This window comes from Fringilla coelebs, assembly GCF_963513975.1.
Source record: "Fringilla coelebs genome assembly, chromosome: 1".
NCBI classification, from domain to species: Eukaryota; Metazoa; Chordata; class Aves; order Passeriformes; family Fringillidae; genus Fringilla; species Fringilla coelebs.
In genome coordinates, this window is record NC_140028.1 from 88,699,505 (window position 1) to 88,716,330 (window position 16,826).

At 45.4% G+C, this 16,826-nt stretch overlaps 1 protein-coding gene across 4 annotated transcripts in view; it reads left to right on the forward strand.

Moving 5' to 3' along the window:
- Nucleotides 1-299: 299 nt before the first annotated feature.
- Nucleotides 300-16,826, forward strand: part of HIVEP1 (HIVEP zinc finger 1) — a 120,671-nt gene continuing 104,144 nt past the window's right edge. For 2 of the 4 annotated variants that reach the window (XM_084220172.1, XM_084220175.1), the window contains exons 1-2: nucleotides 1,843-2,074; nucleotides 5,029-5,175. In XM_084220172.1, the coding sequence (XP_084076298.1) occupies nucleotides 5,136-5,175 (40 nt within the window). In that variant the 5' untranslated portion in view covers nucleotides 1,843-2,074; nucleotides 5,029-5,135. Of the gene's footprint in view, nucleotides 807-1,842; nucleotides 2,075-3,231; nucleotides 3,271-5,028; nucleotides 5,176-16,826 lie in introns of those variants that run through there. The other 2 variants (XM_084220173.1, XM_084220174.1) reach the window with 2 other exon arrangements.

Sequence of the window (16,826 nt, forward strand, 5' to 3'; positions counted from 1 at the left end):
CCTGCCTTGGTTTCTCCCCTGTGAAATAGGGATTAAAATACTCATCTGTCTTACGAACATGATTAAATGTAGGTTGAAAGAACTCCCTGTAAAAACCTTGAAAACTCTTGAGAATGGTGGTCCTGTTTGCTTAAGGCAGGATCTGGTCTGGACACTGAATTCCAAAGGGAAGGACCTAGCAGGGGCAAGGTGCTCACAGCTGAACACACAGACTGCCAGGAGAGTGCAGGCCCGGGAGGAGGGAGAACACGGGGGTGATGCAAGAAATATTTATTTGGGTTTGTTTGCTAAAGACATCGCGTACTGGCTTCAAAAGCAAAACCCGAGTGGCAATGAAAAGCTGCCAACACTGCTTTGTCGGGGAGTTTGGGTGACACAAAATAAAAAAAAAAAAAAAGAAAAGAAAAGAAAAGAAAAAGAAATGCCAAGTACCCAAAGCCCAGCCCGGGCCCCCTCGCCTTTTGGAGGGCGGCCCAGCGCTCGCTTGCCAGTGGTGTGGGAGAAGAGGGCAGCCCCGGGCCGGGCAGGGTGACCCGGCACGGAGAGCGCACACACACACAGACACACGTGTGTGCTGAGCACACACACCCCCGCAGCCGATGCAGGAAACCAACCGCGGCAGCACAGCCCCCACCGGCAAAACCCGCGTCCCGGGCCAAAAAAGGGGCGCCGCGGCAGAGAGCACGACGCGCCTCCTCCTCGTATTTCCTCCCCCGCCCACTTCCAGCGGCGGAGGGGCTCGCTGCCGCCGCCGGCTGCCGCCCGGGATGGAAAGTTGTAGCCGCGGCGGGATGCGCGGCGCGGCGGTGAGTTTCCCCGGCGGCGCCGGGGCGCGGCGGGCCGGGCGGGCGGGGGCGCGGGGAAGCCCGTCCGGGCGGGCGGCAGGGAGGAACCTCCGGGATCTCCGCGTCAGCCCCGTCTCTCTGCGTGTCCGTCCGTGTGTGTGTATGCGCGCCCGGCCGTGCCGGTGCCCCGGGGGCCGGGCCCTGCCAGGGGGGAGCGCGACGCGCACCGCGCAGCGCCCCGAGCGGCGGCGGCGGCGGCTTCGGCCGTCGGGGGGAGGCGCTGCCTCGTGCCGTGCCGAGCGGGGACCCCCCCTTGAGGAGACCCCCGGGAGCCGCGGCGGCGAGGTGCCCCCCTGCCTCGGGGCAGGAGCAGGGGCCGGGGCGGCGGCGCCCGGGCAGTCCCACCAGTGAGAAGGAGGAGGAGAAAGAAGAGGGGGAGGAGGCGACGGGGCAGCAGCGGCGGCCCCCCGGCGCGCCGGCCGTGCCTCCCCCACCGGGCCGCGAGGAAACCCCCTCGGTGACCCCTCCCCCGACCCGAGGAGGGGGCGGGACCGGGAGACCCGGTGACGTCACTGCTCCGGCCGCGCTTCCTGCAATAGAAAGTGAGAGAAGGTAAAACACCCCCCGCCCCCCCGCGCTCCCCCCGACGGTGACCGGGGCGCTGGGGGGAGGGGCGGGGCGGGCCCGGCGGGGAACGCGGCTCTCCCCGAGGGGACCCCGGCGGATGCGCCGAGCCCGCCCGTCCTCCCTCCCTCCCTCCCTCCCCCGCCGGGCCCGCCCCGCCTCTCCTGCCTGCCAGGGGAGGCTCCCACTCCCCCGCCCCCCGTTCCCCCGCATTGTGTCCCCCCCCGTCCACCGCCCCACGGCCGAGGGGCAGGGCCGCGATGGGGGCTCCCGAGTGGGACGTGGGGGATGGGGCTCCCGGAGGAGGGGTCTGCTGCCGCGGGGGGCGGGCGCGGCCGGGGGCCGGGGGGCTGCGGAGCGGGGCCGTGCCGGGGGGCGGCGCCTTGGCCGGCCCGGGGGGACGGTGCATGGAGGAGGGGTGGGTGCCGCTGCCGGGCTCTGTGTGTGCGTGTGCGTGTGTGTGCGGGCGCGGTGGCGGCGGCGCTGGGTCATGTTTGTGTTTGAGGTTGTCAAGTGAAGGAGGCTCCCGGCCCCCCCGCTCCCCCCGCTCTTTCTCCTTCCCTCCCTCCCTCTCCCTCCCGCCGCCGCCGCCGCCGCCGCGCAGGGGTCGCCGCGCTCCCCGCCGCTGCCGCCGCCATCAGCCGCCGCGCCGGCCCCTCCGCCAGGTTTGCAGCGGGCCCCGCGGGGGGCGGGAGGGGGCTCGGGAGGCGCTGCGGGGACGAGGGTGCGGGGCGGGACGGCCGCCCCCCGCCGCCCCCCTCGGCGTGGAGCTGCGGCAGCCACAACACAATGTGTCCTCCGCCGGCGGCGGGGGGGGAACGGGCGGGCGGGGACGGGGAGGACCGCAGGCCCCGATCCCCCCTCAACCCACCGCGCTCCGCCGCGGCCCCTCTGGGACGCGCGGGGACTCCGCGCTCCGGCTACGCCAGCGCTGCCCCCGGGGGTGCCGGTGCGCCCCGGCTCCCGGTGGGTTTGTCCGGGCGTCCCCCCCCTCCGCCCCGGGTCTGCAGCCGAGCTTTCGGGGGCGCTGGGAGGCGCGGAGCCCCGGCCCGGCTCCTCTCGGCCCCGCCGCCGTCCCCGCTGGGTGCCGGGCCGCGGCCGCCCCCCGTCCCTCTCTCCCCCTTCCCCCCCACCCCCCCGCGGCATGTGTGCAGCGCTTTGTTCGGTGCGGCGTTGCAGAGGGGTTTTCCCAGGCTCCTCCCTCTTTATTCATTCATGGATTTTTTGCCTCCCTCCCTTCCCCTTCCCTTCCCCTCGCAGTCCCGCTCGCACATACCCGCGGCTCCCCGGGCCCCGCCGTGGGCTGCCTCCCGCCCCGCTCCCCCATTTTTGGGTGGTTACGGGGGGATGTGACCGCTGCGATCTCAAAGGCCCGTTTCTCCCTCTCCCCGGTTTTTTTTTTGGGGTTTTCTTTTTATTTTTTTTTTTCCTTGTTCAAGCGAGAGAGGGAATGACTTTTGGCGTGGCTCCTGCTCGGTGTTTCCGCCGTGGCTCTCACACGGCCATCTCTTCCCCGAAGGAGAGGGTCCTGCTGGCGAGCGGGGAAGCTTGGTGGCATTAAAGCGTCAGTAGGATGTCATTTGTGCTGCAGGGAAGCGTCGGAAAGGGGCTCCCGATTTACGGAGACACCGGGGGATTTCAAACTCTCGCTCCAAATAACTCGTGTAAAGAAGTGACGGTGTTTATTAGCGTCTTTAAAAACCTCAGCCCACCCCCAGGGACTTTCCTAGTCGAGCCAGAGGAAAGCGGGGGGGGGGGGGGACTGGGGCTCAGGGAGTGCTGTTTGCTTCAAGCCATCCAGCCACTTTTCTCCATTTCCAGTTCGTGCCTAAGACCTGGAAAATGGACCTGTTAGCATAAGGTTTTATTTAATTTCTAAATATTTCTGTTATGCTTGCAGATAAACTGGTATGAGTTAACAGCTTGACGGGCACTGTGCTCAGTTTTGGATTTTTTTCTGTCTTTTTCCTTCAATGTGTGGTAATAACCTAGTGAAGAATCATTTAGTCAAAATAACATTTTCCAGCTTTCCTTTGTGTCAGTTACAGTAAATTTTTTTCTCATGTTTTCGTCTTTTTATGCAGCAACAGACAAAAGAAACATTAAAAATTAATGATTATATTCCTCAACAGTATGTAGACTGAAGGAGTGGTTGCAAGAAGTCTGTTTTAATTGGGTTTGATTTAAATTTTCTCAAAAAACATGATTGCCTTGAAAAACAATGTAAGTGCCCCTAAATTAATACAACAAATGCTAAAAGCTCTACATCCTTCCTCCTTCAAACAGCTGTCCTTAATCAATTTGCCTATATTAGGGGCCATTCCAAAGTTCATACAGTTTTAAAAAAAATTCTTAATCTTTACTAAAAAGAAAAATCTGTTGACATGAAGAAGAATTACTTTAAAAAGAAGCAGAAACTTGTTATTTTTAAATTTTGTTTAGATGGAAGAGTGTAATTACGCTGGTCATTTTCGTCTTTAGTTTCTCGTGTGTAAGTAGTTTTCCATAGGTCTTTGAGAGATTTCACATCCTGTATCAGAAACTGAACAAAATGCTCATTGAACTGTTCGCAATTCCTAAGAATGTTTGAAAAGTAAGAAAGTGCGGGTAGGTCAAGAGCTAGCGTGATCCTCGGCTCCACACTGATATTTTGGCAGAACTATCCCATGGGGAATTCTTCCAAACTTACATGTAGGGATTCTGTAGGTAATGTTACAAATAGGATGATGCTTTGTGTGTTTGCTCTCCCCTCTGTACTTCCCCCACCTGAAGCTGAAGATGCGTATGCGAAGCCAGATGCCAAATTTTGTTTAATTTTTTGGATTTATTTGCACGAGGCAAGGGTTGTTGGAAGATGTTTTCTGGCTAGAAAACAGCTGACAAATGTGGAAAAGTGTTTTCGTTTTCTCATGCTTCCTGAGTAATCCTAAAAGGAGTTCCAGCCTCACGTGGTTTTTTTAAGATGCTGGAACGCTTGATTCCATAAACCCTGTTGAGGAATCCGTTCAGCGCAGGTTGTGCGGCCGCTCTGGGAGCTGCAGGTTGAGCTCTGGGTGGCGGGAGCCCGGGGCGAGAGGCCGGGAAGTGGTGCCGACGCTTTGCACAACAAAGGGCACGAGGATCTGTGGCCCTGGCGGGGGACAGGGGCGCAGCCGAACCCGGGACTCAGCTGGAAGACTCCCGACTCTGGCACGCATAAGACTGGGAGGGTGTAACAGCCCGGGGGATCCTTGAGCATCCCTCCTCTGAGGCACCAGCTTTACTGGCGGTTACTCTGTTGTCGCACCGTGAAAAAATTACTTAAAGGGACCAGGGGTCTGTGACTCTGCTGTGGGAAACGTGGGTTGAGCCGGCAAGGAAATCTTGTCTGTGTGAGAGTGGAGGGAGTCAAGCCTGCTGTGAAGAGAATTCGATCCCAGAAGTGTAGCTCTGGTGGTCGGAGTGTGACTGCCAGGGTGGCTTCTAGGCTGTCAGACAGGAAAGTTTTCTTAGCAGATCATAGGTGCAGAAATATTTCTTGCTAATTTCCATAGTCGTTTGAGGATGAAAGGGATCAGATAGGTATCTTTGTTTTTTTTATTGATGCCTACATCTCATAACTTTCTCTCTGTTTTTTTAGCATATGGATTAACTGAGCCCTTTGACAAGTTTATGGAGCTGTCATCTCTCTGCTTGCTGTACTTTCCGTTTCTGAGAGGAGAAAGTGGTGCATGAGATTAGAGGAAAATGCCTCGGACAAAGCAGATACATCCCAGAAATCTGAGAGGTATGTAGCTCTCAGTTGAGAAGGAAAAGCTCTTGGGAAACTCGGTTGCAGTTTCAATTATGAGGTTAAAGGAATATGTATCTAAGAAGTTGGTTTTGTTCCAAAACTAACTTGTAAGCAAGTTTTAGGAGTTGTCTGTGAGACCGCTCTAATTTTCACAGAGAAATAACTGGAACATGTCCTTATTCCTGCAGTCTGTGTGCTTGACAGCATTCTTGATATTCTCCAGCTTACAGCAATAGCCAGCATGAACTTTGAAAATGCAAAGGAAGAAGCAGTTTCCTTATCAGAGAATTTACAGTTGAAATACAGGGGGAGGTGGGAAATGGGTGTGACACGGCAGAACTTGATGTCCTGCAGCCACTAGTTGTTTTTTTTTAATAGCTGTCAGTTCAGCTTGCTTTTGAGGGGATCAAAACCTCCTCCCATGCATGACTTCTCACTACTTATCTATCACCTGTCACCCATGCTACCTTGAGCATTGCTAGGTTTGACCTTGGTCTCCTTGCTCCTCTCCTGCCTTTGCGCAGCCACATGGTAGCTTGGCTGTAAGGGGCAAGCAGGCAAGAAAACTGCTCTGCAAACTGGCAAGCTTACATGTCCTGGCATTTCCTTGAACAAAATCCCAGTGCACTTTAGCAATCCTGTGTGAATGTGAGGAATATGATCCTATGGATATTTGTTACTGCCTTGGTAGAAGTGGCCCTAGAGGAATTAAATGAGAGGAAAAATGCAGGTCAGTTGAAGAGCAGACATCCATGTTGAGGAAGAACATGCTTCCATCCCCGCCCTTTTGCCCAGCTTTTGGAAGAACATGCTTTCCCCTGCACCCTTACATGTAGCTGTCATCAGCTTTTTTCAGGTTAATTTTACAGTTGCAGTATGGAAGCATCCCTTCAGAGGAAAAAAGCCATTACAAAACCACAAACATCAACATAAAGCTTTAGGGGCAGGAACAGCATTTGATTCTGGTTTTAACTTTTTAATGTCAAAGCACAGCAAACATTCTCATGTGTCTCAGTTTACAGTTGAGCATCTCTCAAGGGCTTGTGCATACAGCTGTATCTGAGACCTCATGTTTGCAGACTGTTGTCATTGCTACCACTAACAGTCTCTGCTGGAGAAGACATTTTTGCAGTGTCTTTATTCAGGAAGTGCTGAGTAGCATTTTGGTATGATGGATAAACCTCTCTCACAGATCAGGAATTTTACATTTCTCCTTCTTACAGGATGTGAAGTAACAAATCAGAGCTGAGTTTTCAATATTGCTGCTTATGTTGCTGACATAACTGAGCTTATGTTTTCTGATCAAATATGAGACTGATCTAATTTTAGTACTCTGATATCTACTCTTGTATTGCTTGAAACTTAATAGGAGTTAAATTTATTGTAAAGCTCTCTGTTCACTTAAATAAATAATCTAATTAAACTCTTTAATTGTGTAAGAAATTAGTTGCCTTTTTTTCCTTGCATAATTTCTCCAGTCATTTAGCTTTTATCAACCCCATTACAGCAGTTTTCATAAGTTCCTATTTTTCTACAACTAATGGAGTTCTTGAATGAGTTGAAGTGGGTTAAATGTTGGGAAGGGAAATAGCAGTGTATACAGCGAGACCGTAGTTAGAAATTATGTTGGAACAGCTCAGTGATTGTCAAAACCACACAGGTTTCTGTAAACTTCAACACCTTGTGAGCAGATCTTGCTACTGTCATGGGTTGTTAGAGGTGAAGTGATTTGAAAATTCAGTTTACTTCTCATTAGTTATATACAATTTCCATTTCTAGTCTAGATAATGAAGAAAACTGAATTTCACTTTCTTTAGTCTCCTAATCAGTCCCCAAGAACATTACAGAAAATACTTGCTTGAGCCCTCAGTTTGTGCTGGAACTTGGGGAAACTGAAGGGTTTCACAGGTCTGTTTTCTGACAGCTTATTTGTGCGTATGCAAAGTTAGACACATCTTAAATTGATTATATTAATTAACCATTAAAACTTTTAAAAAAGGGTGATTTAGCATGTGTTTTAATCCATGGTAATTGGTATTGATGACAACTAAGTGTGCAAAAAAGCATAAATGTATATGGTCAAAGGTGAAACTCAGCAAACTTGTCAACCAAAAAAGTATGTTCTGTAACATTTGAAAGACAAAGGTGTAAGATTAAGTAACCTGTGTTTTTGCAGGTTTTTAGGTTAAAAGCTATTTTTACGTTGTCTAAACCTGATTGTCACCTTTTGTACTATGTACAAAGAACACTCCATGGCCTTACCTGGCTTCTCCTTCCCTGCTGCCAGCTCCTCTCATTGCCCCATAGCAATCAGATTGCCAACAGCTTTAACTAGGCTTGCTCAGATCCCATCAATGTTTAACTTTTTTGGAGATCACTGTTGAACAACCCTTGAGACGCTCTCTATGCTGTTGTGCATTAGATGAGTTATTTGGGTTGCGCTTGCAGTCCAAATCAGCCTGGAGAATAAATAACCAAGAACCTAAAGTATTTTCCCTTAAAAAAACCCAACACAATCCTTCTCTCCCTTCATGCCAAGAAAACAAACAGGAGAAAAACCACCATCGAGATCCCCCCGCACACAGTCCCATTAGTTAATTTGAGGTTTGCTGCAATGAAGGAATAAGTTTTGAAGGTTTTAATATTGGCTGTGTTTACCGTAAGCAACCTTATTTTCTGAGGAAAATAAACTAACATTGTTTAATATAGAGAGGTAAATTTAAGATTTTGTCAGGAAACCTTAAGGCTCTTTGTTTTCTGTCATGGCTTGATTTTACTTATTTTGTATATTCTGTGAAATCTGACAGCCTTTGGCAGAAAAGCTGCAGTCCTAAAGTGTTAGGATCAGTGAAGATCCTAATATTCTGAAGATTTCACTGTCTTTTATCCTGAAGATTTCACTGTCTGCTTATAGATGATTGAATATAGTAGTATACTGACCTGATTTTACAACAGGAAAAGAAACCTATATAAGTAAGATGGGGTATGGAAAGCATTGTTTTGCAAATAAAAACAAATCTTATTAGTTGGCCATTTGTTCTCATGAGTGTATTAGTGACGTGGCTTTGATGCCTGTTTGCATCTGAAGGAGCATGTTGAATCTGAAGGTACCAATAAGGCATGTGCTGTGCTGCCCTTGTTTCATTAGGTTGTTTTGTCACATCAGCCTTCCCTGCTTCTCACTGCAAATCCCTCCCTAATATGAAACACGTTGCCGTCACCAGTGGGCTGCTTTGGTAAGAGGAGTCCCACACAGCACCAGGCTGAGTCTCTTGACCGACTTAACAGTCGTTGTCATCCCCAGCAGTGGGGCTGAGTGGCTAAAATTTGAGAGAAATTAGTTTTCCACATCTCAAAGAAAGATGTGGATTGGATGCATGGAAGTTCTGGAGAGTGTTTAGTAGTTTCAGAGGTGAAGGCCAAAGGTATGCGGGGGGAAAGCCTGGCATGGGTTGTCCATCAGTGATGTGACTGGAGCTGAGTTCATAAGCAGGTGTTCCTGATGTTGTTCTAGTCTTTTAAATATTAACGGTGTGTATTGTGTTGCTAATCAAAAGCATCATCATTCCTCCTTCAGAAAACAAAAAGGGAAATATTTTTAAAAGAGGAAAATACCTGTCTTGCTCAGACACCCAGAGGTCTCATTTTCTTATTTTTCTTTACTGTTTTAGCTCACTAAAACTAACAAGAAGACTCCTTTGCATGTAGCTGCACTCTGTATTTACATGGCCAATTGATCCACACGTGTCACAAAACATTTCACAGAATCTGTAATGTATTCCCTGAAGTACAGTTACATTAGAGAGTCATGCTTTTAGCAGGGCTGAGTGGGCTTGGTTTGTTGTCAGATGGTTGTGAAGATATAGAAGGAAAGGCTCATGTTTTTGTTTACTTAGAAGTACCCAATTGCAGAGTTTAAAATGAAAAGTTTTGTTATGTGTACCCTGTTTAGCACACTGCTGTGATTCACCAAAACAAAACTGTAACAAGTATTTTGAATTTTGTCTCTTTCTAGATAAGCTTTCTGTTATTTTTTCAGAAGTCAAGTTGTTGCTGTTTTTCCTTCTCAATCAAGTATTTCTCTTTGGAAACAATGGCAGACAGGCCCATAATGTTCAACGGCCGCTTCCAAATGTTCTAGTGCTTTGCATTTGATAAGGAAATGCAAGTATAATATGAGTAACTTTGCTGCATAGATTGATAGCTTTGCAGTAATCTAAAAAGCATGCTTAAGTTTGCTGGAAAGCTGTGTATGTAATGGCCTTAAAATGTTCAGAAGAGCTGGGCATCTTCTGCTTCTCAAGTGTGAGTTAACAAAGTCTCTCTGTGTTGTTTTAAGATTATAATGTGCTTTTAGTGCTGAAATAGGTCTGTCTATGTTGAAAGCTGACAGATTGATATTCCTTATTAGTGTTGGTCCTGTAGTCTGTATAAGATATGAATAGATTTGTGTGCTGTGCTTTATTCATGATTTTCATCAAATGACTTAATAAAAATATTGAGCTTTCCCAAGGCTTGCTTCTAGAATTTGTGCTTGCTTGAGTCAAAAAAAGTGTAAAAGCACATTAGACTTTTGGGTCTTTGTATTGTTTCTGAGACAAAAAATGATGCCCTAGTTTAGGATGTTCCAGAGGGGCTGCTGGTGCAGTATTAGTCCATCTGAAGTGCTGGTGGTCTGCACTTTGTAGCTCACTTGTGGGCATCTGTAAAGGTGTTGCATATGTGTCTTGCCTGGAGTTTCTGGAGCAAGAGTGAGACAGAGGTGGAACAAGATGTCAGAATTTCGACTTTGTGACTTTGCTACAGAAAATATCCTGTGATTTGGCAGCAGTTTTTGTTTCTGTATGTCAGATAGTTTTGTATAATTTCTCCTACAAACCAAATCTGTGCTCCAGACGTCTCTCATGAAGGTAGAGAGAATGCATGGCTCTACTGATTTATCACCAATTGGAGTACCAGCAGATCCACCTGTAATGCAGTGAATAGACAGATCTCTTGTTGAGCACAGAAGTACTCTCTTCCTGTGTGTCTTGAGTAAACTGTCCCACATACTCCATGGTGTAAGAAAGGCTGTGTTTAAAGCTGCAATTTACCACCTTTTCCAATCACCTCTATTGCTCCTGTCTCATTCTGCCGTGTTCCCAAATCTGATAATGTGTTTTCATCAGGGTGTAGACCTATTCACTGCCAGGATGGTTGGGGTCTTTTGTCAGTAGCCACAGTTGATGGACAAAAGCCTGTTGAGAGTGGATTGCAAGAAGGGAGGGAACAGTAGGGTGGATAACACTGGTCACTCTTGCCTTCAGACAGCTGTGTTGAATTTCTGCATCTACCACTGAGTTTCTTGTGTTGAGACTGAGAGATTCTGTTACACCAAACTTTTGCAGTCAGCCACTAATAGTGAGTGCCACACTTTGCCTTGAGATTCTCAAGCACAAGTTCTGAGTTTATACAACAACAGTTGTTCCACTATGGTGACAGTTTGGTGCAAAATACTGCAAAAGTGCAAGGTATGTTAAAAAAAAAAAAAATCAAGGTCTAGGTAATGTAAGCTGAAGATCCAAAATTAGCCAACAATTTTGGCATATCTTTTAATCTCTCTCTGTCTCTTAATCCCTCTATGCCTCTGTTTTCTGCTGTAAACTGAAGATACCAGTTCCACATCAGCTTTTAATGACTCAGAAGATGAAGTTGTTAGTGTTGTGAAGTAGACACTTGGTGGCTAAATAACGGAAAAGATGATGAAGAAACTGGTAGTAAACAGAGCCAAGCAGTGAGCACAGCTCAGTTTGCAACTGGCTTCGTTTGCATAAACACCCTTGCTTTTGGCATCCTCCACCTTCTTGCTGCTTCACCTCACAATCTTCACATTTAGAATTCTTAAAGCTTACTTCCTAGCTTCTGAAATACCAAACTAAAACCCCAACACATTCCATCCACCATATCGAACCACAAAGTTCTTCTGTGAGTCATCGACGTTTTGGGACCTCAGGCTGCAGCGCAGGTTTCTGTTGTGTGAGCCGGGCAGCGTGTGCTGGTGTGCCCTGCCTGGACCTGGCACAGGGCTCTGGAGAAAGGAATCTCTCCCATCAGTGAGTGTTCATCATCATGTGTCAGAGTTTCACACCGTTGCCGAGAAAGCCCCTGAAGCCAGAAGGGAATACTCACTGGCAGGAAAGGTCTCTAGGGAGGAACAGCTTTAATGTCATTTCCCAGTTGGTTTTGAGACTGGTTTAAGCCATTGCTGCTGGAAGAGAAGGTGGTGTAGTGGTCCTGCCTCCTTTCCACCTCAGATGCTTGTTGCCCTTCTCGTTTGTCTGTTTGCTGGCCCCACCATGGAAGTAGTGGCACCCAGAGCGATTTATGCCAGCATCATCTGGGTTGGCTTTTTGGGCTGGGTTGGTTGTTCCCTGATGCTGTACACCCTTGCTGGAGCTGGTGGCAGTGGCAGACAGGGAGAGACAGTGCAGAGACAGGAGTTGCCTTGAGCTTCTTGCTTGAACTCATGGTGAAACTATGTTGTAAGCCTCTATTTGCCATCTGTGAGCAGCAGGCTTTTTTAAGCTTCTTTAATTGCCCAAAAGCAGGTCTAGATTTTCATGAGGATAACAAAAGGTGTGTTCCCTGTTTCTGCTTTCTTTGTTTTGCTTTCCAGAACCCTCCTTCTACTGACGAATTTCCAAACTTCACAAGTGATGCAGGTTCTTAATGGATGACTTTAGGAATTCTGTTGTACTGGTAAGCCAGCAGGAAATTGAACTGGTCTCAGCTGACACCTTAATGAAAAATAAAATAAAACACTGTCTCTAAAATTTGGCATAGAACTTTCATTGAGAATGAAAAAAAATCAGCTAAGATATATCAAATTAATAAGGAGGTTCAGAAAACTAAACTTGATTGTAGCTAGCACTGACAGCTCTGAATATGTATAGATTTTTGCATATTCATGCTAAATATTGGGAAAAGAGAATTGGAATAATACAAAGAGAATCTGCTGGATATAGACCATGGTGAAAATAGATGCTTTCAGAGGGAGTTAAAATAACATGAAGGAGGAAAGTGTAAGAATGGTATTCCAGCTAACAGGATTGCAAAGAAATACCTGCAAGAATGTTGATAAAAAAATAAAAGAATGAAGGAAGGAGCTTAGTTCTGCTCTTTTGCTTTCAGGAAACAACAAATTGTATTTTTATGAAATAGAAAACCATTATAATTGCAGTTAGATATCAGTCTTGAGCTGGAAAGGAATGGTCAAGGGTAATGTCAAAAAAATTTAATTCCTATGGTAACAAAAAAGTCGCAGTGAACTGGGACTTGAAAGCTATGTATAAGCCAGTTTAGATTTCTTTCTGAATTCATTGAGGTGGAAACAGTGCACGTCTTTAAAATCTGCATCACCTTTACATCTGTATCTTCTTTATTGCTAATTGAGCGTGGAGTAAGAAATGCTACAGACTTTGACATTTGCTGAAGCACGAACTCCAGTGTGTTAGGAAGGTCATGAAGAAAATGGTAGCTGTGGAAAGAGAAACAAAAAGTAAGATTTCAGCAGTTGTTCTTGCAAGTATTTCTGTTACAGCAGGCAGTTGACCTTGGGATTAAACTAAGACCAGTCTTTTGAGACCAAGAACAATTACATTTTCTACGAACCAAGCTTTCTTATGAGCATTTAGGAGAATATGGCTTTTTGTTTAGTTTTCTGGGGTTTTTTAAAGTCCTCTCATCTCAGAATCCATATTTGGGTTGCTGTGTGTATGTAAGGTAACTTTAAATGGCGGGAGTGTGTGTGTGTGTGTGTGTTTGTGTGTAAAAAACCAAAACAAACAAATGAAAAACCCAACAGCCACCACTAATATGTAAGCATCTGAAAGAAACATGTAAATAGCAAAATTCCAGAGAACCTTGGTTAAGAGACCCTTCTTGCAGATTTATGGTCAACTACACCTTAAATGGCTGTTTTGAAAAAGGCAAAGGCTTGTGGTCTGGTGTTTTCACAACTGACTTTTTAGGGCTTCAGAATTATGCAAGTTTGTTGACTCCTTTAGTATTTCCAGACTTTGAAGTCTTCAGTCCACTGGGCTTTGCAGTTGTGGTAGTGTTACTGCCATGTCTTATATCCAGCCCAATAAACTATCCAAGAACATTGTTACCATTTAAAAATACTTGTTCTAATTAATTCTCCTTAATAAAAATACCAGAGGAATAAATAACAAATAATAAATAATAAAGCCAGTGTTACTGTGATTGAAAGGGCTTGTGTCCCAAGTACTTGCCTGCTGCTCCAGGTGAGGATTCTTATCTGCGGAAAGAATTCCCAGTCTTTAGCTGGGCAGACAGGCATGCAGGACCTTGGGCAGGGAGCTCAGTAACACCGTTGCCTGTATGTTAGGTGGGAGCATCTGTTTGACCTAACCCTTTGCAAAATTGTTGAGAAAATGAGAACTGTTTTTTTTCTAACCACAGTCAGCTGCTACCTTCAAAACAGTCACTCATAGCCCACCCTAATGTATTCAGGAAACTTTGCAAAAGACTGTTTTGAGAGTTATCTTGTTCTGTTTTGGTTTTTAATGCAGGAATTGTTTCCTTTCATGGTGTGTATTCTGAGTTTCTTCTTGCAATCAGATATTTTGATTTCAGATTGCAAACTGCTGTAAATATTTATGCTGGAAAACATAAAGGAGACTTCCTAGAGCCACACATTTTTAGAGAGCTGGTTATACCAGTACAAAGTTCCTAGCCTGGTTCATTCTTTGGTATGTTGGACTTCTGTGTTAAGCATTTTAGTTCAGAAATGGCTTATGAGATTATGGAGAGAGAAACTGGGGCTCTTAGTTGGAAAAGTGAGATTTTCCTTGCTACGTTAAAACAGATGAATAAACCGGACTTTAGGTTTTCAGATCCCATGTGTTGGGCAAAGTGCAGTCTTTCCCACCACTTGTTTAAATGTATCATAACTCAGAATATTTACATTTAGAGGAAAGAGGGGGGAAAACACGATGGCGGATTTTTGGGGCCTTCAGTAAAGCATTTATGGGTGAAGTAGGGAAGCTCTAATTCAGTAACTGAGGCAGTGCTGTTGGTTTTTAAATAAAAGCTTTAAAAATGCCTTTAAAGCTTCTATTGGAATGAGGTTGCTCAGAGACTATGCTGGCTTAGCAATTCCTGTACAACCTTTGGTGGCAGGCTGAAGAAGAAATCTCTTTGTCAGGATCCACAGGTTTTGAAAAGCAGAAGGAGAATTTTTGCTAAGGCAAAGTTGAAAAAGTATCTGTAATTGAAAATTTAATCTTTATTGTATGCATATGGCCAGTTCAGTAAACTGGATTTAACATCTTTGATTACCAACAGAAAGTAGAGAATGCACGTTCATGTTTTAAATCCCCATGAACTTTCTTCCTGCTGAATTCCTGTGTGTTTTAAAGATAAGTTCCCAGCAAGTGCCCTTTGTAAATTCCAGGATAGACCTCCTGAGCTGAAACTGAGAAAGATTTGGAATGAGCTGCAGGGAGGAAAAGCAGCGGTTCAGCAGGAGCCCATGGTGTAGTGTCGCTACAAAACAACTGTGTGTGTGTTCCTAGTTACCTATGAAATATGTGGCTTACTCCCTGCCAGCGGTGGTAGTCATGGAATATCCAGAGCACACCGCATGATTTCCTCTGATTTTTGGCCTAATTTTGGGGGCTGGGAAGTAGGGTAAGTTAATATTAAATGGCATTGTTTTTAAATACTGACCTCTGTTAAGTCAGATGGGAGATTGCAGGCTTGTTCTTACCCTAAAGTTCACAGTGCAGACAGAATACAGAGCCAGGAAAAAGAAAAAAAATGTATGGAAGTGTCACTTAAAATATAATTGCTGTGGTGTTTTTGTGTTCCATTACTGTAAGGAATCTCTAGCCACCGTGCTTTTTGAAGTGAAGTGCATGTCTCGTACTCAGTAGATGTATGGATTTTACCTTCCTCCCTGCTTTAGAATTTCTTAGAGAAATAAGTATTTCTGTCACAGGTCCATGGAGAAAACGCAATGGTGTATGTATTTATAGTGTTTCAAATACTATATTTGTATAATTTTTATCAGCAGAATACCTAATATACCCAAGTGTTCCTGTAATTCTCCACTGTCAAGAGGCAGAGCAAGATATGTACATGGCATAGTTTAATGCCTGGAATTGTAAAGGAGTGTAAGGGCAGTGCTTTTGTGGCTGACAGGCAGATTAGGAACTGTGAAAATACTAAACTTCATTGCAATAATGATTTAGTCATTTTCAAACATATTTTTTGTAGCTCACAATGAGGACTTGCTGCATTTTTCTCAAGTATTGCATGTATATGTTAGGAGGTGTGATAGTACCCTTTTTTGTGTTAACAGTTTATGGAACATTTAATTTTGTCTTCCCTTGGTGTTTTTCCCTTTATTTTAAACAACCTACATTTCTGTGACAATAAAATATTACATTTATTTTAGAACACTGCCTACGTGTGCTATATCCAGATATATGTGCCCGTTAGTATGTTCAGAATAGTGTTTTCCTTACGTGCTTTTTTTCCTTTTCTTTCTTAAAATTCTGAAATGGTGATGTAACTTTTGGAGATATCAGAAGAAATTGCTGTACTCAGACCAGATGGTTTTCCTTTTGTCAGACTTATGAAATGCAATTGGTCCTTAGTGCCCTTTCAGCAAGGTCTGGTACCAGAATTGCTGCAGAACCTGGCTGCCATCCCTGTTCATGTACATGAAATCCATTGCTGCAGTGGAAGAAAGCATGCCAGTTTGTCTTGTTTGGCTGCTAAAATGTGGGTCTGCCTCTTTGTTGAAAGGGTCAATCTTCTCTCTCTTAGACTCATTAATTAGGCTAGAATCCTATTCTAGAGTGAGAAGGCATCACACACAGATGGGGCACATCCCAGAGCTCGTGGGACATTTTCATAGGCACCCAAGTGGGACGTGGGCTTGGCAAAAAACACATTTTAATTATTAATGTTTCCCGAGTATCTTATGACTGATTCTAGCATGCCTTTTCAAAAATAAAGAAAGAGTATATTCTCCTTTAAGAATTTGGTTTTTTAACAGCTTCTTTTTTTCTTCTTTTTCTGTGATTTTTTTTTCTATGATTCTGCCTGCTAATGCAAGTATGACAAACAGTTTAATGGGCATCTAGGAAACAGAAAAATTCACAGTGTCATCTTATTCCTGCCTGGTTTTTCCTCCTGTCTCAAAACCTGAAAACCTTTGATACTGAGAACATCTCACACATTTCAGTTTGTTCCTTGAAAAAAGTTGTAGATACAAAAAAATACAGTTAAAGGATGTTCTGTAGGAATAACATCTGTATAGTGCTTTAAAAAAGCAGAACAAGAAGTTGGCTGTGGAGAAGCCAAGTTTGAAGCATGGGATACCTGTATGTAACGTGCTTGGGAAGCAAGGACAAGTAATGGATTTTCAGTATATCTGAAAACTGACGCTATTATTTTAGGCAGTGTTTCTACAAACAGTGTCTCCAAGATAAAAGAGAAAGTGTGCATATGGGTGCATTTCTCATAGGTCTGTATAAACACATTTAGGACTGCTTGAAAGTGCAAAAAAAAAAAAAAGGGTTAATATTGGAATATTTTCTCAACTTTTAGAGTAATTTTAGGTCTTTTTTTCT